This window comes from Musca domestica, unplaced genomic scaffold, assembly GCF_030504385.1.
Source record: "Musca domestica strain aabys unplaced genomic scaffold, Musca_domestica.polishedcontigs.V.1.1 20, whole genome shotgun sequence".
NCBI lineage: Eukaryota > Metazoa > Arthropoda > Insecta > Diptera > Muscidae > Musca > Musca domestica.
In genome coordinates this window covers 12,793,572-12,818,639 of record NW_026712250.1, presented here as the reverse complement: position 1 = coordinate 12,818,639, position 25,068 = coordinate 12,793,572, and the positions used below count along the sequence as shown (strand labels likewise).

General features: G+C 34.9%; 1 protein-coding gene across 3 annotated transcripts; it reads right to left on the bottom strand.

Annotated features, from left to right (window-relative positions):
* Window positions 1-549: 549 nt before the first annotated feature.
* Window positions 550-23,009, bottom strand: LOC101899268 (kinesin-like protein Klp10A). 3 transcript variants are annotated; one of them, XM_059122453.1, is made up of 5 exons: window positions 22,680-23,009; window positions 18,325-19,384; window positions 5,509-5,755; window positions 4,692-5,438; window positions 550-2,229 (listed from the first exon to the last, which is right to left on the bottom strand). In XM_059122453.1, exons 2-5 carry the CDS (start codon window positions 19,305-19,307, stop codon window positions 1,912-1,914), a joined length of 2,295 nt encoding a protein of 764 aa, XP_058978436.1. In that variant the 5' UTR covers window positions 19,308-19,384; window positions 22,680-23,009; the 3' UTR covers window positions 550-1,911. The 3 variants fall into 3 exon arrangements, with proteins under 3 accessions (XP_058978436.1, XP_058978434.1, XP_058978435.1); XM_059122451.1 differs by lacking the exon at window positions 22,680-23,009 and adding an exon at window positions 19,741-20,379; XM_059122452.1 differs by lacking the exon at window positions 22,680-23,009 and adding an exon at window positions 20,264-20,378.
* Between the last annotated feature and the right edge of the window lie 2,059 nt (window positions 23,010-25,068).

Genomic DNA, 25,068 nt, shown 5'->3' with positions numbered 1-25,068 from the left:
GAAGTTCATTGCCCAGATAAATCGTTAAACATAAAATTCGCCATCGATAACTTATGTTTATGGAAAATTGTTCTCGGTAGATCTGGAATTTTTTTTTTAAAAAAAAGTAATGAACTTTTTGGTCTGTTGCAGAACTGCGAGAATGTAAAAGCTTTTACTACAATAACCGAGTTTTTCTTTACGATATCCAAAAAGTTGCAAAACTAGTAGATTTGTACAGGTTCTGGAACAGCCCTTTTATTTTCTTTTCAATTAAAGTTGAAAATGGTTCTGTTCCACAGTACCTGCAAGAATCTACTACTTTTTGCAATTTTCTTCGATATCATAAAGGAAAAATCGCTTATCGTAGTGGAAACTTTTATATTTCTGCAGTTCTGGAACATAGTCTTCTGGTTTGTAGTCTTTAAAATAAATAGAAAGAAATAAAAATATTAAAAAAGTTTTCATTTTTTTATAATTTATTAATGTCTTTTTATTTTATTTTCCCAAAAAAGGATATCCTGTCAAACGGTTGTTTTTTCTTGTTATTGTGAAAGCATTTGTTTATTGGGAAAAACAGCCTTGATGACTTATTTCCTTTCTTAAGCGGCAACGGTTGTAGAATATATAATACTTGTTGTTGTTGGGGTTTTTTTTATAAAATTTTGCAGGGGAATATAATATTTTTTTCATGGATTATTTTTTTGTTTGCTTTCGATTTTTTTGTTTAGCGTTTTGATTGATTTCCTTGTGTTGTTTTTGTAATAATATTAAAAATAAAATAAAAATAATTATAGTTAATATCATTTAAAATTAGAATAAGTAATAAACATATTGGGTAGTTGTGGTTGTTTTTTACGGTTTTCTAGTAATAGTAGTAGTAGTAAATAGAAGTAGTATAAAAAAAGTTAAACAAATAATAATAAATATAAGTATATGCGATGCGACAAAAAATTATTATAGGAAACAAAAAGTCCTGTTTTTGTTTTGTTTTAATTTTAAAATATTTATAAAAAAAGAACTAGAGAGTGAGTGGTAGGGAGGAGATTAAAAATAGATAGGAAGTTGTTTTTTTTTTTTGCTTTTGAATGGAAATGAAGCTGAAGTGAAAGAAAACATTAGTTTTTTTAGAAATAGTTTAATTTGAAATTTATATAACATAGAACATAAACAAAACAAGATTTCATTAATAGAATTTATATAACGAGTTCTCATCTTCCGGTATTATCACAAATCTCATGTGTGTAAATTTGAGGGGTAAGTAAAGAACAAAAAAAAAATAGAAAAAGAGAAGGGGGCCTTATTGGTAATGTTTGAAGGGGGTGAATGAAGGGTGGCATTGTTGTAGTTTTAGTTAGGAATAAAAAAGGAATTATATAGTGTCTTTATGTTTCGTTGGTAGGGAAGAAGATTCTGTTTTCATTTCTTTTGTTGCTAGTCGTTTTGTAGGGTGTTGTTGTTCTTGTTTTTTTTTTTTTCTGTGAAAGTGTCCCGTCGTTTTCTTGCATTTTGTCTTATTTGAGTTTGTTTTTAACGTAAAATTGTTATGTGTTAATTGAAATTTTGTTTTTAAGTGCATTTTCTAACGGCACTGTTAATTTTTTTAATGTTTTCTGGTTTTTTTGTTGGTTTTGTAATGTATATAATATATGACATTTAAAGTTAATTATATAACTACTACTAGAGGCTGGTTGCTATCATTAATCTTCTTCTCTTGCTTTTGTTTCTTTTTTTTTTAATATTTAAAATAGTTTTTGTTTTCATTTTCTTTTTTTTTTTCTTTTCTGTTTAAAGTGAGAGAGAGAGAGTATTTCTTCTTGTAATCTTTTGATGCTTCTTTGATCTTCTTCTCCGTTATTATCATCATCATCAATCAGCTCATACACATGTTGTTGCGCAAGACAGTTTTCACTTTTTAATTTCAGTTTCTTCTTAACGTTTGCCTGGTGGCTTGACCGTACACGACAGCATCTCTTCTTTGGCCAATTTTGTGCGGAAGTCGGCCATTAGATCTCGACAACTTGTTGCCATCTCGGCTAATTGTGTGAAATAGGCTTCGCCCTCTTTACAATAGGAATCCTGGTCATAGTCCACATAATTGGTTAGATTATAGAGTCTCATGGATTCTGGTAAGAATTGTGATAGGAAATCATTGATAGCACGATGCTGGTCGACCACCATTTCTTCGGTTTGCTGTAAATCCGATATAGCAGCATGTTGATCCAATAGTTCATCAGACATATCATGTTCCTGGGGGGAGGGAGGAGAGAAAAAAAATTAATAATAATAACAACAACAAGTAAAATGGTATCAGTCGGGTTTGCCGACAGATTTTTAACCCCCAGCCTTGAGTTATGATGAATGACTGTTGAAACCTTTATTGGGGGAGGTTCCAAAGCAATTGGCCAATATTGCCCTATTCCTATTTGACCTAAGACTGATATAAATATTACAATGGGCCAGATTTGGACTATATCGGCTATTTCCTATACTTTATATGAGATATACGCAAATTTTTGGAAAATATGGAAATATGCGTGAGTCCGAAGTACTCCATCATTTCCATACTTCATCTAATGCAGATAAAAATATTGGTATGGGCAAATATTTGAAGGAAATCGAACATTTATGTCCAATTTTAGACGAAATCATAAATTCCGATTAATTACATATTCATATATCAGATTTCTGGTTAAGAGAAATATTTAGACATGGCAAGTTGTAAAGAATCGCCGACTTGTTTCGCAAGTTATGACAGATATAAGTATTAGAAATTGTTACCCTTTGTGGTTGAGGTATCAGAAGGGGTTGCCAGATATATATCATCTTCAGCAAAGATCTTGTGTTGTGCAAAAATGTTTCTATGTGGGAAATTTGAGGAGATGGATGGATAGCTGAATTTAGATGCTGATTTCGCTTTCTTTGAGCGTTTTTGTGGGGGAGGTACCAGAAGGAATGTTCCGATTTTCACCTTATTTAGAACAAATCTTACGTTGATGGAAATATTTAGCTGTGCCAAGTCTGAATGGAATCGGATGTCATTTCGCGATTTATGAGCTTCATGAATATTCAAAATTGTGAACCCTATGTGGGGGAGGTACCAGAAGGAGTGGACCGATATATCCCTCCTTTACACCAGACCTTGGTCCAATAAAAATATTGTGATGTGTGTAATTTGAAGGGAACCGGATGCTTATTTCGGATTTTATGATCGTTTTGGTTATTAAAATTTTTAACGCTTTGTGGGGGAGGTACCAGAAGGAGTGAACCGGTATATTCCATCTTCACACCAGACCTTGGGGTAATAAAAATATTGTAATGTGTGAAATATGAAGAGAACCGGAAGCTTATTTCGGATTTTATGATCGTTTTGATTATTCAAAATTTTGACCGTTCGTGGGGGAGGTACCCGAAGGAATGGTCCGATCCGTATCATCTTTATAACAAATCTTGTGTTGATAGAAATATTGAGATTTTGCAAGTCTGAATGACATCGGACGTCATTTTCGCGTTTTATGAGCTTCATAGATATTCAAAATTTTGAACCTTTGTGGGGGAGGTACCAGAAGGAGTGGACCGATATATCCCATTTTCACACCACACATTGGGCCAATAAAAATATTGTGATGTGTGTCATTAGAAGAGAACCGGATGCTTATTTCGGATTTTATAATCGTTTTGATAATTCAAAACTTTGACCCCTTGTAGGGGAGGTACCAGAAGGAAAGGTCGGATCTCTACCATCTTTATAACAGATCTTGTGTTGATGGAAATATTGAGTTCTGCCAAGTCTGAGTGGAATCGGATGTTAATTTCGTGGTTTATGAAGCTTCATGAATTTTCCAAATTTTGATCCTTTGTGGGGGAGCTACCAGAAAGAGAGGACCGATATTTTTCATTTTCACACCATACCTTGGCTTAATAAAAATATTATGATGTGTGTAATTTGAAGACAATCGGACATAGACTTCATATTTTATAAGAATTATAATTTTCCCAAATTTTGACCCTTTGTGGGGGAGGTACTTGATGGAGTGCACCGATTGTGTCCATTTTCACACCTGACCTAGCGCTGATGCAAATATTAGGATGTGCAAAGTTAGAGCAAAATCGGATTATCGTGTCTTCTTCTGTGCAGTAAATTATTTTCTTTGCAAATGTTGACATTTTGTGGGGCAGGTACCAGAAGGAGGGGACCGATATTGTCCATCTCCGAGCTCGATCTAAGTTTGACAATAATATTACGATGTACCAAGTTTGGATCAAATCGTATATTCCCCTAGAGAGTTATCGTGCGCCCCAGCCAGACGGATAGACGGACGGACGGACATCGCTAGATTGACGCCAAATGCCCAAACAAAGGATTTGGTCCAAAGAGGGTCTAAAACTGTTATTTGGATGAGACACATTTTGGTCTTACCAAATGATAGCCCTATGGCTATACCCTCAGCCAAAGGCATAGTCGATTTGAAGGTAAAGCGGCCTAAGAATCTAAAGAAAAAACAAATGAAAATTTTCTAGAAAAGCAAAATGAGCCTTTATAGACGACCAGGAAGTAGTGTTGAGCATTTACATGTCCAAAAAAAGACTTTCAAAGAGTCCATATAGGCACCCAAACTAGGTGACCCAAAAGGAGGATTTTTACATGCGACCTTAACGAAATTCTTATGCTATTATTGCCAAAAAAAAAAAGTTTGGCCTTTAATACTTACGCTCAACGAACGCAACAATGCCAAGTCATTTGCCGACATTTGACCATTCTTATTGTTATTGTTGTTATTGTGATTTGTGTGATTATTATGTCGCATTGGCTTCTGTTGGACATGCTGTATATTATTGGTCTCCTCATCCTCCTCGTACATCAGCTGTTCGGCATCCTCTTCACGCAACACATCGGGCAACTCCTTAACCACCAGCTCTTTGACACGATCCGCATAGCGCAATGTGTTTAGGGTATGTTCACATGAACTTAAACCCGGCGATATCATGGCAATCATGCAGGTCTTACTCTTCTCACCGATAAACGAATCACGCAGTACTTGGGTTAGCTTTGACACACGGAACGGTAGATGGGCAGATTGTTTGCCCAAAGCACGTATACATTCCTTGAGAGCCAACAGGGATTTATTGATTTCAGCACCCTCCATGCGAGTCTGGCGATTTGCGGACGATGTGTCAGCACCACGTTCATTGCCGGCCAAATCAATGAAAGAGAATTTGCCGTGGATTTTTGTCGAGCCCGGTGGACGTAGAACTATTTGGAATACTGCATGCGAACGGGATGAGTTCGCGTTGGCTGAGGTCTGGCCGGAGGTGCGAGCATTGTTGCCGTGCTGAATTAGTTTGAGCACTTCTTCAACACTGTCGACTACCTTCTCGGTGAGACCAACAACTTGGACCTGCTGTTTGCCATCTTCTAGTACGCGAAGTTTTTGTTTATCGGAGAGTAAATCAAAAACCTGCAAGCAAATAAGGAAATGAGTTACTGTAGGGTTTTGTTATGAAAAGAACATTTGCAGGACGTCTTACTTTGCCACTATAGATTTCAAAGAAACTGGCCGAGACAACCAAATTCAAGTGACGATACCGTGGTCCATTGAGATAATTGAATACATCCTTAGCTGCCATTGCATATATACCATTTTTACAATCCTGTATCTTGCCATTGAATTCACCACCCATGGTGTGTGTTTTACCCGAACCCGTTTGACCATAAGCAAAGCATGTGGCCATGCCACCTTCGAATATGGTTTGAACCAATGGTTTGGCGGTATATCTAAAGAGGGGGAGAGAAATAGAAAAAGGGTTGGCAAATAATTAATATGGTAAATTTTGAAAATAAAGAAAGATTTTCAAAAAGTAAAAAATTTAAATTTTCCTCAAAAAATTATAAAAATCTGAAATTAATTAAATTTTGTATACCCTCCACCATGGTATGGAGGGTATATTAAGTTTGTCACTTCTCGAAATATACATTTTAAACCCCACAAATTATATATATTTTTGTTGATCAGCATAAATTTCTATTTCGATTTAGCGATGCCCGTCCGGCTATACGTCTGTGGAATTCACTCTAGTTTCCAAACGAAATGAAGTAGATTGATAAAATTTTACTCAAATGTATATTATGTCTGCAGGACTTCTGGTATTAAAAATGGGCCATGTAGGTCTACGTTTTGGTATAGCCCCCATATAACCGCATATCCCTATTTTCGGTATTTTGGTGATTTTAGCTACATTATTCACCGGAATTGTTTTAAATTTGGCGTTTGAAGTTCGTAATGGATACTACAGCCTAAGACAGAAAATTGTTTGTGTAGGTCCACGTCTTCGTATATCCCCCATATAAGTGTAGCCCACGATATTCAGTATTTTGGTGATTTTAGCAACATTATCCACCGGAATTGTTTAAAATTTGGTATTTGAAGTTCGTAATGGATACTACAGCCTATGACAGAAAATTGTCTGTGCAGGTCCTCGTCTTCGTATAGCCCCCATACAACGGTACCTCCCGATATTGGCTATTTTGATGATTTTAGTGACATTATTCACCGGAATTGTTTCAAATTTGGTATTTGAAGTTCGTAAGAGATACTACAACCTAAGGCAGAAAATTAGCAGGTTCACGCCTTCGTATAGCCCCCATATAACGACACCTCCCGATATTCGGTATTTTGATGATTTTAGCTACATTATTCACCGGAATTGTTTTAAATTTGGCGTTTGAAGTTCGTAATGGATACTACAGCCTACGACAGAAAATTGTTTGTGTAGGTCCACGTCTTCGTATAGCCCCCATATAAGTGTAGCCCACGATATTCAGTATTTTGGTGATTTTAGCAACATTATACACCGGAAATGTTTCAAATTTGGGATTTGAAGTTCGCAATAAATACTACAGCATATGACAGAAAATTGTCTGTGTAGGCCCACGTCTTCGTATAGCCCCCATATAAGTGTAGCCCCCGATATTCACTATTTTGATGATTTTAGCAATATTATCCAGCGGAATTGTTTCAAATTTGGTATTTGAAGTTCGTAATGGATACTGCAGCCTATGACAGAAAATTGTCTGTGCAGGCCCACGTCTTCGTATAGCCCCCATAAAAGTGTAGCCCCTGATATTCGCTATTTTGATGATTTTAGCAACATTATCCAGCGGAATTGTTTCAAATTTGGCGTTTGAAGTTCGTAATGGATACTACAGCCTATGACAGAAAATTGCCTGTTCAGGTCCACGTCTTCGTAAAGCCCCCATATAACGATACCTCCTGATATTCAGTATTTCGATTATTTTAGCAACATTATCCAGTGGAATTGTTTCAAATTTGGTATTTGAAGTTCGAAATGTATACTACAGCCTATGACAGAAAATTGTCTGTGCAGATCCACGTCTTCGTATAGCCCCCATATAAGTGTAGCCCCAATATTCAGTATTTTCATGATTTTAGCAACGTTATCCAGCGGAATTGCTTCAATATTGGTATTTGAAGTTCGTAATGGATACTACAGCCTATGACAGAAAATTGCCTGTGCAGGTCCACGCCTTCGTATAACGCCACCTCCGGATATTCGGCATTATTCGCCGGAATTGTATCAAATTTGGTATTTAGAGTTCGTAATGTATACTACAGTCTATGACAGAACACTGTCTGTGCAGGTCCAGGGTTTAAGATTTTACCAGAATTTTTAACGGATTTTATTTTTTTTTCTTTTTTTTTTTTTTTGAAAATTTGCCAAATTCGTTCCAATTGGTGGAGGGTATTCAAAGTTTGACCCGTCCGAATTTACAGCTTTTGTAGTTGTTATTTAATTACAAATTCTCTAAATCGTTTAGCTTAAAAGACCGAACATATATCCGTTGATTGTTCTATTAACAAATTAAATAGGTTTATTAAACCCCATTAAATTTAAATAAATGATTTATTTACAATGTTTACATTCGTGAAAACTCATTAAACCAAACAATGAGAGAAAAACACACACCTCAGAATAAAAAAAAAAAATAAAACAACCCACTTGTTTCATTTTGAATTATACGATTTTAAAATGAAAAAAAAAACCGACACCACCCCATCTTTAGTATATTTTTTATTTTTTTTTTTTTTGAAAAAGCAAGTTACAAATTGCCATTACACAAAAAAAAAAACAAATTCAACTGGAATAACAAAAAAATTCCATTCATTCATCAATTTGTGTTATGGACAAACCCACAAAAAAAATCTATAAAAATCTTTCGGGTTACCCAGTTGCCAAAGTATTAAATACAATAACAACAACAACAAATTCAATGTCAAATGTTTTGGTTGAATGCATTAGTCGTCTACTCCAATGGCAAACCAACAAGAAGAACCATCAAGCAAGAGTGATTAGATGCCACCACTAACTACCATACACACAAACCCCCAGCCGCATGACTTAGCGCACCACACAAAGTTTTGTTATTTTAGGTTTTGTGGTGCCAAATAAAGGAAATGACCCACAATTTAGGGCCAAGAATTTTGCTAAAATAATTACAACTTTAGTTTACAAGAGCAGAATAGAGACGGAGCTCGTGAAAATATCTAATCAAATGAAAAGTTTTTTTTTTAAATCGCAGAGAAATAAACACCTGTTTTGTAAATGTCAGGTGGTATGCAGAAATTTGCCAATTCGATTGTCCATCTGGGAGATTATGAAGTGGCTATTGTGAAATTATATATTTGACAGTTCATGTCGGTATTCTGGCCACCCAGCAGAGGGAGACTCTCTTCTGGGTGAGCAGAATACCGACATGATCGTCTATCTATGCTCTCATAATGAATTTTATAAAGTCCTTATTATGACCACCTATATCCTCTTCTAATTATCTGGTAAGATTCTCTTCGGGCCAGCTGTAACGAATCTATTTATAGTATAAACCCTTCTTTTGGTCGTCTACGCCCTTTTCTGGCGTAGGCCGTCCTTTAAATACTCCCAACAGAAATTAAAAAAAAAAACTCTCTTCTTTTTATCTAGATACGGATTACTTTTCGGACATCCACAATAAAATTATATTTGTTCCTGCAAAAAAATATGAAGATGAGCCTCTAAACTATGTATACTGCCTTCTCCCTAAAACGTCCATAAAGACTCCCACTTATAACGATCGGATTTGGACTATATCGACTGTTTCCTGTACTTTATGAGTTGTGTGCAAATTTTTGGAAAATGTGGAAATATGCGACAGGAAACAGATATAGCGAACCCAAGTATTCCATTTTCATACTTCATCTAATACAGATAAAATATTGATATGTGCAAAATTGGAAGGAAATCTATTTCGGATTATATGATCGTTTTGATTATTCAAAACGTTGACCCTTTGTGGGAGAGGTACCAGAAGAAATGATCCGATCTCTACCATCTTTATAACAGATCTTGTGTTGGTAGAAATATTGAGATGTACCAAGTCTGAACGGAATCGGATGTTAATTTCGTGTTTTATGAGCTTCATGAATATTCCAAATTTTTACCATTTTGTGGGGGAGGTACTAGAAGGAGTGGACCGATATATTCTATCTTCACACCATACCTTGGGTTAATAAAAATATTGTGATGTATGTAATTTGAGGAGAGCCGAGTGCTTATTTCGGATTTTATGATCGTTTTGGTTATTCAAAGCTTTAACCCTTTGTGGGGGAGGTCTCAGAAGGAACATTCCGATCTCTACCATCTTTATAACAGATCTTGCGTTGATGGAAATATTGAAATGTGCCAAGTCTGAACGGAATCGGATGTTAATTTCGTGTTTTATGAGCTTCATGAATATTCCAAATTTTTACCATTTTGTGGGGGAGGTACTAGAAGGAGTGGACCGATATATTCTATCTTCACACCATACCTTGGGTTAATAAAAATATTGTGATGTATGTAATTTGAGGAGAGCCGAGTGCTTATTTCGGATTTTATGATCGTTTTGGTTATTCAAAACTTTAACCCTTTGTAGGGGAGGTCTCAGAAGGAACAGTCCGATCTCTACCATCTTTATAACAGATCTTGCGTTGATGGAAATATTGAAATGTGCCAAGTCTGAACGGAATCGGATGTTAATTTCGTGTTTTATGAGCTTCATGAATATTCACAATTTTGACCCTTTGTGGGAGAGAAACCAGAAGGAGTGGAGGTAGACATATATCCCATCTTTACACCAGACCTTGGATATATAAAAATATTGTGATGTGTGTTGAAGACAGTCGGACATTTACATCACATTTCATAAGAGTTATAATTATTCAAAACTATGACCGTTTGTGGGGGAGGTACTTGATGGAGTGCACCGATATTGTCCATTTTCTCACCTGAGGTAGCATTGATACAAATATTAGGATTTGCAAAGTTGGAGCAAAATCGGATTATCGCTTCACTTTCCGTGCAGTAAAATATTTTCTTTGAAAATATTGATATTTTGTGAAGGGGTGGACCGATATTTCCTATCTCCGAACGAGATCTAAGTTTCACAATAATATTACAATGCACCAAGTTTGGATCATATCGGATACTCGCTTCGAGAGTTATAGTGCGCACCACCAAGCCAGACAGACATACGGACGGACGGACATCTCTAGATCGATTCCAAATGTCCTAAAAGGGATTTGGTCCAAAGAGACCTAGGTTCTAAAACCGTTATTTCGATGACGCACGTTTTGGAGGTGTCAAAATACATATATCCTGTGTAGCCACCATATGGTTGAGGGTATAAAAACATTTTGAGCCGGCATTCCGACGATTGTTTCCGGTATTTTTTTTTTACATTTTTCTTCCCTTCCTACTTCACTCTTGTAAGACGACATTCGATCACAGCCAGAGAAATAAAGGTGAATTTCATTGAGGAAATTAACTTCCAGCTTCCAGTTCGACGGAATGACATCCCTAGATCGACTCCAAATATCTTGAAACGGATTTGGTCCAAAGAGACCTAGGGTCTAAAGCCATTATTTCGATGAGACAAGTTTCTCGGAGATATGACCACAAAGGGTATATATCATTCCCTCTGTAGCCATATGGTCGAGGGTATAAAAACATTTTGAGCCGGCATTCCGATGATAGTTTCCGGTATTTATTTTCAGATTTGGATCCCTCCTTACTTCTCTCTCTTGTAAGTCGACATTTGATCACAGCCAGAGAAAGGAAAAGGTGAATGAAATTTCATTGAGGAAATTAACTTCCAGCTTCCAGTTGGCAAATGATCAACAATTGAAGAAGCCAAGACAAAGCCGAGTTAAGTTTAAATTTAAAAAAAAAAAACGTCTGGCAATAAACAAAAGGAACAACAATAATTATAAACAAAACACACACTCTCCTCTTAAGAGGAAAAGATGCAGAAAATAAATAAAATAAAAAAATAATGTACGTGAATGAATTTAAGAAATGAATGAATGGCGGCTGACTGGCTGCTGGCTGTGTCATCCATATCTTCAAAAAAATACATGGCGGTATTAACCTGAGACATTTGAAAATGAAAAAAAAAACGAAATAAATAAATGTTCATGGGACCGTCAGTCAGCCAGACAATCTAATAAGTCAAATAATGCATTATATCTTGTGTTTGGCTTTCTGTTACCTTCTCCACACTATTTGGGCCTTAGCAACGCGCAGTTGGTCCAAAATTTTTGTTGTGGCGCACCAACACCATCATCTGCATTTATTTTAAATAAAAGTTTCAAACAATAGTTTGCAAAAAAAAGAAGAAATAAAAGTAAAATCATGATCTGTCTTGTGTGAACACAAACAAGATCGTTGCGCCGCCTGTCTTTGTGTCGATGTGGTGGTGGTGGTATTTGTGTACGTTATGGAGCAAAGAGCAATAGCCCAAATCAAAACAGCTGGAGAGGTAGTTGTGCATGGTGGAAGAGAGTATGTAAAGAGTGTGCAAAGTACTCTGACTAAGAAGTAGCTGGCTGGCTGGCTGTCTTGTGGCTGGGCCCCTTATTGGATTGGATGACTAATCTTTTGAAAAAAAAGTGACGAAGACAATGGACAGAAAATAAAAACTAAAACGGCAACAAACCACATATACACAGCGCCAACACCACACACCACCACCAATACGACTATCATAAATCTTAATTTTAACTTGGAAATTTGTGAATGATTTGAAACCGAAATGGAATTAAATCGAAGGTTATGGATCATCAAATACCAAACCCATATAGTCTCTATTAAGCGAGAAGCATGCATGCAAAAGAAGGTCAGGGAATGTTTTTTTTTTTTTTGAATTTTAACGATTTTTGGCGATTCTTTAATACAAACACCAAGAATCAGCTGTTATTCTCAATTGTTGTCACTCTTTCTCTTTTTATGGGCATACCCCAAAAATGGCAATGAACATCATAATGCTAGGAACACAATTGGAGCGAACGACGAATTTTTTCGCGGCGTATGTTCGTCGTCAAAAATAAAAACCATATGCTAGGAACACAATTGGAGCGAACGACGAATTTCGCCCTACGCGGCGACAAAATGAGCCGCGAAAATTCGTCGTATGGAACACAATACCGACGAAATTATAAAACAGCTGATGAAGTTGTTTACTTTTTGCTCATTTGTTGACTACAATGAATTATACAAGAACACACAATTCTTTACGTTCTCTATTATAATTTCACTTATGTCCATCTTCTCTATTATAAATTCACTGATATCCATCTTCACTCAGGCGCAAGTACACAAATAAATAAACAAATTAATTATGTTTTTTTTATACGAGTAACAGATAGTAGAGTGACCATAACAAATTTTAAAGTAAAAAGTAACTTTATTTACTAAAACACATAAAATTCGTACAAGTATGGCCACCTTGTACTGTTTTGTTCGCCGGTCGCCGGCGTATGAAATAGAAATAAAACTAATTGAGTTCGCGGCGACCGACGAAATTTTCGCCGGTGCCGTGATTGTGTGCACTTCCATATACACATATGTGTTTTATTTTTGACGACGAACATACGCCGCGAAAAAATTCGTCGTTCGCTCCAATTGTGTTCCTAGCAATATGTGTATATGGAAGTGCACACAATCACGGCGACGGCGAAAATTTCGTCGGTCGCCGCGAACTCAATTAGCTTTATTTCTATTTCATACGCCGGCGAACGGCGACAAAACAGTACAAGGTGGCCATACTTGTACGAATTTTATGTGTTTTAGTAAATAAAGTTACTTTTTACTTAAAAATTTGTTATGGTCACTCTACTATCTGTTATTCGTATAAAAAAAACATAAATAATTTGTTTATTTATTTGTGCACTTGCGCCTGAGTGAAGATGGATATCAGTGAATTTATAATAGAGAAGATGGACATAACTGAAATTATAAAGAATTATGAGTTCTTGTATAATTTTCATTGTAGTCAACAAATGAGCAAAAAGTAAACAACTTCATCAGCTGTTTTATAATTTCGTCGGTATTGTGTTCCATACGACGAATTTTCGCGGCTCATTTTGTCGCCGCGTAGGACGAAATTCGTCGTTCGCTCCAATTGTGTTCCTAGCATTATTCTGTCATTAGCAATGGAAGTAAGTTTCTCTGTGTGTGTGTATGTGGTGCTTGCACAAACAATATCAGTTTTTCCTCTTCTTCTTCTTCATGAGTTATAAATTACTCAGAGCACAAGTGTTTTAGCGGCGGCAGTTATTATTATGATATTTTGATTTCCCTGTCTCTGAATATGGTGACGTTTTGTTTTTTGTAGTTGTTTGCTTGTGGATTCTTTTGTTTATGTGAAAGACAACACAAAAACCGCTTTACTGACAGTGATTATCGTATTGATTAATGTGTCTATGTAAACAATGAAATCATTTTTGTGCTGTTGTTTTACAAAGAAAGTGTAAAAAATGTAAATTGATTTTAATTGAAAAGATGATCTCGAGCAATTTATTGGAAGAAATAAAGACTGAAGAACATCTAAGGAAAAGAATGAAGATTTCTAGAACCATAAGGTTTCAATTTCAATGACAACTTTCCTTCAATTTCAAATATTTTCAAAGATACCCCACTTTCTACAAAGAACCAGTAAGGAAAAGTTATAAGACGGGTGGGCGAGGCCGCCCTACACCACTATGCATATTCAGAAGAGCTCCGGTAAAAAAAGAATTTATTTGAAGTAGATTATACCACCCACCAACATTTGCCTTTAGAGCTGTTATAGTTTGGTTTCAAAGGGAATTAAAATATAGAAGAAATATGCAACTCTGAATTGATATTCACTGAATTTAACGGAGACATTTTAATCTTTTATTCCAAATGACATTGCTATAGAGTGTGGGATATCACCTGAAATCGCAATAAGGATATATATGGGAGCTATATTCAAATCTTAGCCGATCTCGACCAAATTTGGCAAAAGTATTTCTGAGCTCTTTAAGATATCTGGTACCAAATATCATTGTTGTCCAATGCATATTACGAATGTGAGGGACTTAAAACCCCAAATCGGATGAAACATATGTATGGGAGCTTCAGCTATATCTCCACCGATTTTCTCCAAATTTAATGTACTTGCTTTTAGATTGAATTCGATGAGATGTACCAAAATTCAAGTCATTTGGACTTATATTGGCCATTTGGTTTACAATTAACCCGAAATCGGTTGAAGATATATGGGAGCTATATCTAAATCTGATCCAATTATCACTAATTTCAATAGGGTCCGTCCTTGGGCCACACAAGAACACATGGCAAATGGACAGGAGGTATCGATAACAACTCAAAAATGTGTCGACAATTCAAAAGCGAAAAATTTCACAATCATTTTGTCATAATTTCCTCCTTCACTTTTTCTCTTATCCGCTACATGCATATTAAAAATTAAAAAAAGCACACATATAAACATCCATTTGTTTATGTAATTTAACCGGCAGATGTACAATGCATATCACCACTTTCCATTGCATGCATGTATCATCAACGCCATAACGATCACCTTTCCATTGGTAGATGAAAAAGGCAAAAATAAAGACCATTGGCCGGACCGGACCATATGTCAATTGTCAAGTCAGCAAGCAAAATATGAAAACAAAACAAAAATGGTGAACCGGGTGTTGGATTAACGCACACGCAAGGTCGCCATTGCAAATATTGTTGTGGGGGGAGAATTGGATTATCAGTCGTTGTCGTTAACACGAAAAACAAATCAAAACTGCTGAGAAGTTGGGGGAACTATGTATTTTAGTTTTCTGCCTTAGGGGGAAAATTTGAGAACTATCAACTCATTTAAATAGGGGAAAATCAAAAAAAAAGGAAATAATAAAAACATCCAACGCCCTAAAATCTAATCTAGTTATGTCTGGAAAAGTCCAATGCTTCTAGATATAACTTTTAAAATAACCTGTTCTTTCGAGGTGCAAAAGACTCTTAAAAATATCAACAAAATCTATATTTGAATCTTTATTTTATAAAGTTTGGAACTCATGAATGATTCATAATTAAAATCTTTTGCGGATTTGTATAAACCGTCGCCAAAGTATTTGTTTTGATATTTAAGAAACACAAATATACTCTAAACAGTTCAATTGATGAGTCATAACATCATCATCACTATCCAACCACCATATCAATTACGTCGTTGAAAATTTTTATCGTTTAAAATTTGAATTCCTAATCAGACAATTTTTGGGGGATCACGATGTGTCATTTCCCGTTGAAGTCTTGTATATAATTTTATATATATATTTCTCTATTATAGGTTGATTCTTAGAATCCATATAAAAATATTCACTCTATAATATAAAAATATTCACTCTAATGATAGCAATTGCATTGAGATGTTATCGATAACAACATTTCTATAAAGAAAAGTAGTCGATTAAAACTTTCCTTTACACAAAAGTTGCCAAAAAAAACCCATCCCATTAAAAATAATTGTCGATAACAGCTTTTCTATAACGAAAAGTTGTCGATAACAACTTCTCTATAACGAAAAGTTGTCGATAACAACTTTTCTATAACGAAAAGTTGTCGATAACAACTTTTCTATAACGAAAAGTTGTCGATAACAACTTTTCTATAACGAAAAGTTGTCGATAACAACTTTTCTATAACGAAAAGTTGTAGATAACAACTTTTCTATAACGAAAAGTTGTCGATAACAACTTTTCTATAACGAAAAGTTGTCGATAACAATTTTTCTATAACGAAAAGTTGTCGATAACAAGTTTTCTATGACGAAAAGTTGTCGATAACAACTTTTCTAGAGCGAAAAGTTGTCGATAATAACTTCTCTATAAAGAAAAGTTATCGATAACAACTATTCTATAACCAAAAGTTTTCGATAACAACTTCTCTGTAGCGAAAACTTGTCGATAACAACTTTTATATAAAGAAAATTTGTCGATAAAAAAGTTTCTATTACGAAAAGTTGTCGATAACAAATTTTATATAACGAAAAGTTGTCGATAACAAATTTTCTATAACGAAAAGTTGTCGATAACAATTTTTTATAACGAAAAGTTTTCGGTAACAATTTTTCTATAACGAAAAGTTGTCGATAACAACTTTTCTATAAAGAAAAGTTATCGATAACAACTATTATATAACCAAAAGTTGTCGATAACAACTTCTCTGTAGCGAAAACTTGTCGATAACAACTTTTATATAACGAACATTTGTCGATAAAAAAGTTTCTATTACGAAAAGTTGTCGATAACAAATTTTATATAACGAAAAGTTGTCGATAACAAATTTTCTATAACGAAAAGTTGTCGATAACAATTTTTTTATAACGAAAAGTTTTCGGTAACAATTTTTCTATAACGAAAAGTTGTCGATAACAACTTTTCTATAACGAAAAGTTGTCGATAACAACTTTTCTATAACGAAAAGTTGTCGATAACAACTTTTCTATAACGAAAAGTTGTCGATAACAACATTTCTACAACGAAAAGTTGTCGATAACAACTTTTCTACAACGAAAAGTTGTCGATAACAACTTTTCTACAACAAAAAGTTGTCGATAACAACTTTTCTATAACGAAAAGTTGTCGATAAAAACTTTTCTATATCGAAAAGATGTCGATAACAACTTTTCTATAACGAAAAGTTGTCGATAACAACTTATCTACAACGAAAAGTTGTCGATAACAACTTATCTACAACGAAAAGTTGTCGATAACAACTTATCTACAACGAAAAGTTGTCGATAACAACTTATCTACAACGAAAAGTTGTCGATAACAACTTTTCTATAACGAAAAGTTGTCGATAACAACTTTTCTATAACGAAAAGTTGTCGATAACATATTTTCTATAACGACAAGTTGTCGATAACATCTTTTCTATAACGAAAAGTTGTCGATAACATCTTTTCCATAACGAAAAGTTGTCGATAACAACTTTTCTATAACGAAAAGTTGTCAATAACAACTTATCTATAACAAAAAGTTATCGATAACTACTTTTCTATGACGAAAAGTTGTCGATAATAACTTGTCTATAACGAAAAGTTGTCGATAACAACTTATATAAAACAAAAAGTTATCGATAACAACTTATTTAAAACGAAAAGTTATCGAAAACAACTTTTCTATAACGAAAAGTTGTAGATAACAGCTTATATAAAATGAAAAGATGTCGATACCAACTTATGTAAAATGAAAAGTTATCGATAACATCTTATTTATAACCAAAAGTTGTCGATAACAATTTATCTATAACGAAGTTGTCTTTTCTTTAATGAAAGGTTGTCGATAACAACTTTTCTTTAACGAACATTTGTCAATAACAAAGTTCCATTCAAAAAAATCCTCGATTACTACCTTTTTCCACTGTCGATAACAGCTTTATTATCCAGTAAACTACCAATTACAGCCTATTTCCACTGTCTATATTATCACGAAAAAAATTCGATAACATTAAAAATGTACTCGACAACTTTTTTTAAATACAGGTTGGCGATGGCGCAATTCCTGTAAAGAAAAGTTGCCGATAAGAATTCTTTTGTTAAAAATTGTTAAAAAGCAAAATTACATCTTAAATGGAATGGTGTTTCTATAAGGACTGATTTTCGATAACAAATTCTCTTTTAGAAAAAAAATCCTTATTGAAAAGTTTTTTCCTAAAAACACAATAGCCTTCAATTGATGAGATTCTTGGAAAATACACCGTGATCTATAAATGAAGTCTATATACCACTCATATCAAATGTCATTCTTCTTAGCAATATGACGTCACTTGATATCGCTAGATATATATATAAGACAATAATAAATGGAAAATACTTCGTGATCTACAAATGAATTCTTGACAATCTCTAGCTTGACGTTAATTGAAATAAAATGAAAAAAGAGAAAAAACCGTTATTTGTTTTAAAAATAAATACAACTAACAATTACTCACTTGTAAACCATGGCATTGTCACAGCGATCATCGAAGGCATAGTCGAAACGAAATTTGTGATTTTCCAAGAATTTCGTCAAATCCACTTTGTTGCGCGGCTCGTGTACAATCAGGGTGTCCTTGCGCGGCACGGAGATAACATCGATTTCTTTGCGATTAATTTCCTTGCGCGACAATGGTCGTTTACGTACACACACGGTAATTTGATGATCTTCTACGGCGGCGCCATCGATTAGCGGATTAAATTCCAATGTCGATTGATATTCTCGTATCATTTGTGCTGTTTCCCAATTTGGATTGCCGGGATCTTGGTTCATTAGGGCGTTTTTCTCCTCTTTGATTTCCGCCTGGCGGGCTCGTCGTTTTTCACGATTCTCCTTGAGGCGTTCCACTTCTTTGACCACATAGGAACGCCGTGCATTGCCGGCAGTGGCAACGGAATTTGAACCCGCTCCACCACCACCATATGATGAGTTATTACCAATACTGGAGGTGTTTGTTGTTTGAGCGCCACCACCACCACTGCCCGAATTGGCCGAGGCTAGTCGGGAGGCATTGTTGGTGGTACGTGACCGCACTATGCCGGTTGTGGGCGGTTGGATTTGTTGTTGAGGCGGTATATTCTCCACATGCTCAGCCACAGAGGCCGACGACAGGATATTGGACGAATTAATGGTGGCTCGATTAGTGCGATGGCCGATGGCACCTTGTGTGGCATTGCGGGACAAGTTCATGGGAGCTGTGGCAATCTTTTTCGGTTCGGGGGCTGTGTGCACCACCTCTTGTTCGGCCTGTTCCAATACCTCGGGATTAAGAGCCAATATGGCCTCCAGCTCTACCTCTTTGCCCTTGGTCTCGCCCCTTTCGTACCATTCGACTGTGATTGATTTGCCCGATTCATTGATCTTGGAGACGACGGCCGCATGTACACGGCCATCCGTTCGTTTTATATTGACACTCTGGCCAATTGTGATGAATTCCATTGTGGGAGTTGTGGCTGCGGCTGCTGTTGCTGCTACTTGTGCTGGTGGCTGGCTAGCAAGCTATAATACTTGTTTGTCTAATTTTTTGGCGTAGGTTCAGAGCACAGCACAGCACAGCAAAACACAACACAACCAACCAGGCAGGCCAGAGAGTAGTTGAAGAACATGAAAAAACAACAACAAAAACAACAGTAGTTTAGTTTTTGATGCAGTACAAAAATTGTGTCTGTCCGTCTGTCGTCGTCGCCGTTAAAATAACGTCAACGTTTGTATGACTTCAATTCAAAATTCACACAATTACACTCACGCACACACACACATGCTCAAAAAGCTTGCATAGGAGAGGCAAGAAGAACAAGAAAAATATAAGACGAAAAAAGTGAGGTTTGGTGTCACTGCTGCTGCTGCTCAGCAAAAAGAAGAAAAGACTCACCGCTTTTTGTTGTTGTGTTCAGCCCAAAAGCAAAAAATGACTCGGGAACTAATAATTAATTAAAGTTTTCGTGTTTTTTTATTTTAATCGTTCACAGGGCTTCTTTTTTCAACATTTCTAAGGAGACAACAACTATCAATTGCGCTGGCCTCCTCCTCTCTCATTTACAAAAAAAATTCTTTCTTTCAATTTTGGATTTTTTTTTTCAATATAACAAAGATTCCTTTTGCAAAAACTACTTCAATTTTTCTTTATTCTCACTTTACAAACACACACCACTTCCTTATTTTCGCGAATTTTTCTAGCTGCTGCTGTCGTGCCGTTGCCGCTGACGTTCGTTTGACAGGCAGTTTCTTTTTTGCCTCTGTTAAAAAATTTGTGTGGGCTTGAATTTTTTTTTCTTTCTTGGCTTGTATAAACTTGCTTCGATTTTTTTTATTTATATTTTTTTGATTTTAATAATTTACATTAATTTTTATGTTTTTTGTTATAATTGCCGTTAACATGAATTAAGATTACTCACAAGCTGCTTGCTTCGTTAACAAATAGAATAGAAAATAACAAACAGCTGCAGAGTCAAACAAAATTCGAGTTGTATGAGTGTGTGTCTCAATTCGCCTGCAATTCGAATACAACTGACAACTAAAGCGGCGAATTATTTCATATGCAGGCATGTCTTCTCTTTCTCTCTTGGTGTCGTTGCCAGGGTTGTATTATTTGCACTATTGCAAAAATTAGGCACAAGGGACAGTTGAAGAAATATTCCGAAGTCGAAGAATTATTCCATCATCGCACCAGATCTTTGGTTAATAAAAATATTGTGATAGGTAAAATTTGAAGAAAACAGGATGCTTATTTTCAATTTTATGATCGTTTTGGTCATTCAAAACTTTAACCATTTATGGGATATGTACCGCAAGAAATGGTGCTATCTCTATCATCTTTATAACAGATCTTGCGTTGATGGAAATATTGAGAAATGTTGACCCTTTTTAGGAAAGGTACCAGAAGGAGTGGACCGATATATCCCATCTTCATACCAGACCTTGGTCTAATAAAAATATTGCGATGTGTAAAATTTTGAGAGAACTGCATCCTTATTTCGGGTTTTATGATCATTTTGGTTATTCAAAATGTTAACCCTTTGTGGGAGAGGTACCAGAAGGAATGGTCCGATCTCTACCATCTTCATAACAGGTCTTGTGTTGATGGAAATATTGGGATTTGCCCAGTCTGAGTGGAATCGGATGTTAATTTCGTGTTTTATGAGCTTCATGAATATTCTTGGTTTTGACCCTTTGTGGGGTAGGTACCACAAGGAGTAGGCCGATATATCCCATCTTTACACCAGACTTTGGATTAATAAAAATGCTGTGATGTGTAAAATTTTAAGAGAACCGGATGATTGTTTCGAATTTTATAATCATTTTGGTTATTCAAAATGTTAACCCTTTGTGGGTAAGGTACTTGATGGAGTGGACCGATATTATCCATTTTCGCACCAGATTTTGCACTGATGCAAATATTTGTATATGCAAAGTTGGAGCAAAATCGGATTATCCTTTCTCTTTCTGTGCAAAAATTATAAAAAAACCAAAAGACGTAAATAGGCATCAATTTGAAAATTGATAAATGCTCATATCTGTTTTCGTGATAATAAGATATGAAAAACTTTTTTTAAAAGCATATTTTTTTATTCGAAAGATGTTTTTTACATAAATGGTAGTGCAGTGTTGAAAACTCCCTATTTTTGTGGACATATTCGCATGATTTAATAAATAACATGTGTTATCGACAAAAAACACAAAGAGTCATTGGTGACTCTTGAAATGAAATAATACTTCAACTCCCGTTCATTTAGCTTTGTCCCGGCCTACTGTTTTAATGAAATTGAACTTTTTTCGTGAATACTTTTTTTATCATAATAGTCTATATATCAAAAATGCATATTTGATTTAATACATCTAATCACGATAGAGCGTTTGCCAATCGTAAAAAGCTTAATTTTAAAGAAAGTCCTAATTTGATATGACATCAACTCGCTATTAAGGCAACCATCCTTTTATACTATTTCATGCACCTCTGAATGGCAGACACCTAATTTACGGCGAATACTTTTTTCAGCCTAGAAATCCCTATCAATGAGCAAAAAATTATTATTATCACTCTCTGAAGGAATTTCTACTCTACTCTCTGACATCTAATTTATGCGGTTTTCATAAAAATAAACAAAAACATTTCAAATAAAATTAGAAATAATGAAAACAATACTAGTAACTTAAAAGTAAATTAAAATATATAGACAGAGATCAATTTGTATTATTTAGTATTTAAATAACTGTTATATTTTAATGTTTCTGCGGTTATTTGTTATTTCTCGACATGAACAGCTGTTACCATATTTGCTTATTAGCTGGTAGTGGGTGGGGGGTTAAGATTTTCCATGTTTCTCGCTTGTAACGAACAGTGACGATTTTTTGTAACAAAAAACTGTTAATGTAAAACTAGGGAGGTAACCACCATTGTTTGACTGTGTGCCTGCTTGTCTGTCTGTCTGTTGTTGCATGTCTGTGCATAGGAAAATGAGGAAAATTTACAACAAAAATGTTATTGGACTTGGTTTCGCTGGTTGGTTGGTTGGTTGGTTAGTTACAACAATCAAATGAACTGGGTAGGAAAACAAAGGGAGATAAAAACTGAATTTGAAAGATACAATGGAAAAATCGAAAATCTACATACAACAGTGAGGAGGCGACACAATAATTGCTGCAACACGTCGAGGCATATTCAATCATACACACACACACGCCCATACACAGTACTTGCAATTGTACACTTATGCAAGAGAAATTTCGAAAAGTAATTAGTAATTTTTTATCCTTTTTAAAGCTTTTAATTTTTGTTTTTCGATTTTTTTTTTCAAAATTTATCGCTCTCACTTTTTGTTTGATGAAATATTGGCACACTGCTGCTCTGCTGTTTATAATTTTCACTTTTGATTTCTTTCTTTGTTTACATTTAAGCCGTATATTCTTTCACGCTTTTAGTTAATAAATAGTTTTCCAAAAATGGTATGAAATTCTGTTGTCATCGCCGTTGTTGTTGTGTGTGTATCGGCATTAGTCAATTCTTTTTGAAATCCATTGTCACCGTTTGGTTCCTCTTGGCTATGTTTCAGTGCGACGTTGTGTTTTAATACTGCTCCAAAAAATCAAACTGGGCTCGCTCGATATTTGTTTTTTGTTGTTGTTGTATGTTTAGTCAGTCAGTCGCAATGGCGGCAGCGGTGTTCTTTTATTCGTGCTTAATTTTTACGGTCGTGTCTTTTTTTGGCTTTGTTTTCTCTTTTGTATTATCAGCAGTGGCTACAACAACAACAACCACAACTATTTAAATTTTCTCGTCACCTTAATAACAGTTTCCTCGACAACGCGTTTGTTCAATGTAAATAAACTACTGTGGAAAGCCGAACACACAAAGGCAAATGGAAATTTTGCTTTTACATTCACTCTCCATTTCCATCCTTTTGTTGTTTTGGTTTTAGACCTCCACACACATTTTTTTGAGAGATTTTTTTTGTTCCGGTTACTTGCCGCCTTTTTTCCTCTCAGGTCGGAAATTATATCGAAATCATAATTTATATAAATATTTCTTAGATCCTTTTATGTCTTTTTATATTTCGTGAATGTTTGGTCAAATTAAATGCAAAAGCGCCTGAAAGTATGCAACACATATCTCTTACAGACTATATGAAATCTGGAAAACTTGAAGTTAAACCTTTTGTAGAGGAAATAAATTTCTGAACAATAGTACAATAAAAAAAGAATAATATGAAAAATAAAATTGCAAAGAAAATGTTTTTCATTCATTCTGTTCTGTTATAACGATAATCATTGCAGAAACTTTGCTATCAGTGAAAAGTGAATAGCATTTATATGTCAACATTCCTTGAGGCATTCGTTTATTTAGTGTTTATTCACACGTAATTTCATACTTTTATAACCTCCACCCATGGCAGAAGAATACAGGTAGATGCATCAACGCTTGGGAGTATTGATATGTCAAAAAATTGTGAATGTTTTTTCAAATATAAGTAGATTTTTATATTTTTTCTTATAAGACGTTATTCGGAGGTTATTATAATCCGCGTTTTTCAACAATTTTTGCAAATTTAAATAATTTTTCATTCAACATTTTCAATTCCAAAATTAGTTTGATAGTTCATTGTCCCAGCAGCTGTGTCGATGCGTCTACCTATATTCTTCTACCATGCCTCCACCTTAGTATGGAGCATGGTAGAAAAATACAGGTAGATGCATCAACGCTTGGGAACATTGATATGTCAAAAATTTTGAAATGCTTTTTCAAAAATAAGTAGATTTTGACATGTTTTCTTATACGACACCAATCGGAGATTGTTATGATATTCGTTTTTCAACAATTTTTTCGAATCTAAATAATTTTTATTCAAAATTTTCAATTTCAAATTTAGTTTGACAGTTCATTGTCCCAGCAGCTGTGTCGATGCGACTATCTGTATTCTTCTACCATGGTATGAAGGGTATATTAAGTTTGTAACACATTGAAATATACATTTTAGACTCCATTATTATCAGCATAAAATTCTATGTCGATTTAGCGACACCAGTTTCCTAACGAAATGAAGCAGGTTGATAAAATTTTTCTTAAATGTATATTATGTCTGCAGGACTTTTGGTATTGAAAATGGGCCAGGTAGATCCATGGTACAATGAAGAGAAGGTAGGTCAACTTTGAAAAAATTGCAAGTATAGAGGCCTACCTGTTTGGCTTGTAATGTCAAAATTAGTATTAAAACAATAAAAAAATCAAACAACTTGTTGCATTTATTTTGAATAAATAATTGAAAACCGCGATAACTGAATGAAAGGTCAACACTTATTTTCAAGATCATGTACTATATATCTCTAAAGGATTATTTCGCTACAAAAACTCTAGATTTTGTCGATGCATACGTTGAAATAAACATTTTGAAAATACCCGAATTTGAATATTTTCTGAACAATTTTTTTGTTATTGAAAAGAAAACACATACATAAACAAATAAAGATGACATATTAAGCCAAGAAAATAAAAAAAAATTAAATCATATGGTATCATAGCCCTACCTTGATATCATTATACCATGGGTAGATCCACATTTTGGTATAGCCCCCATATAACAGTACCTCTTGACATTCGGTATTTTGGTGAATTAAGCGACATTATTCACCGGAATTGTTTCAAATTTGGTATTTGAAGTTCGTAATGGATACTACAGCCCATGACCAAAAATTGTCTGTGCAGGTC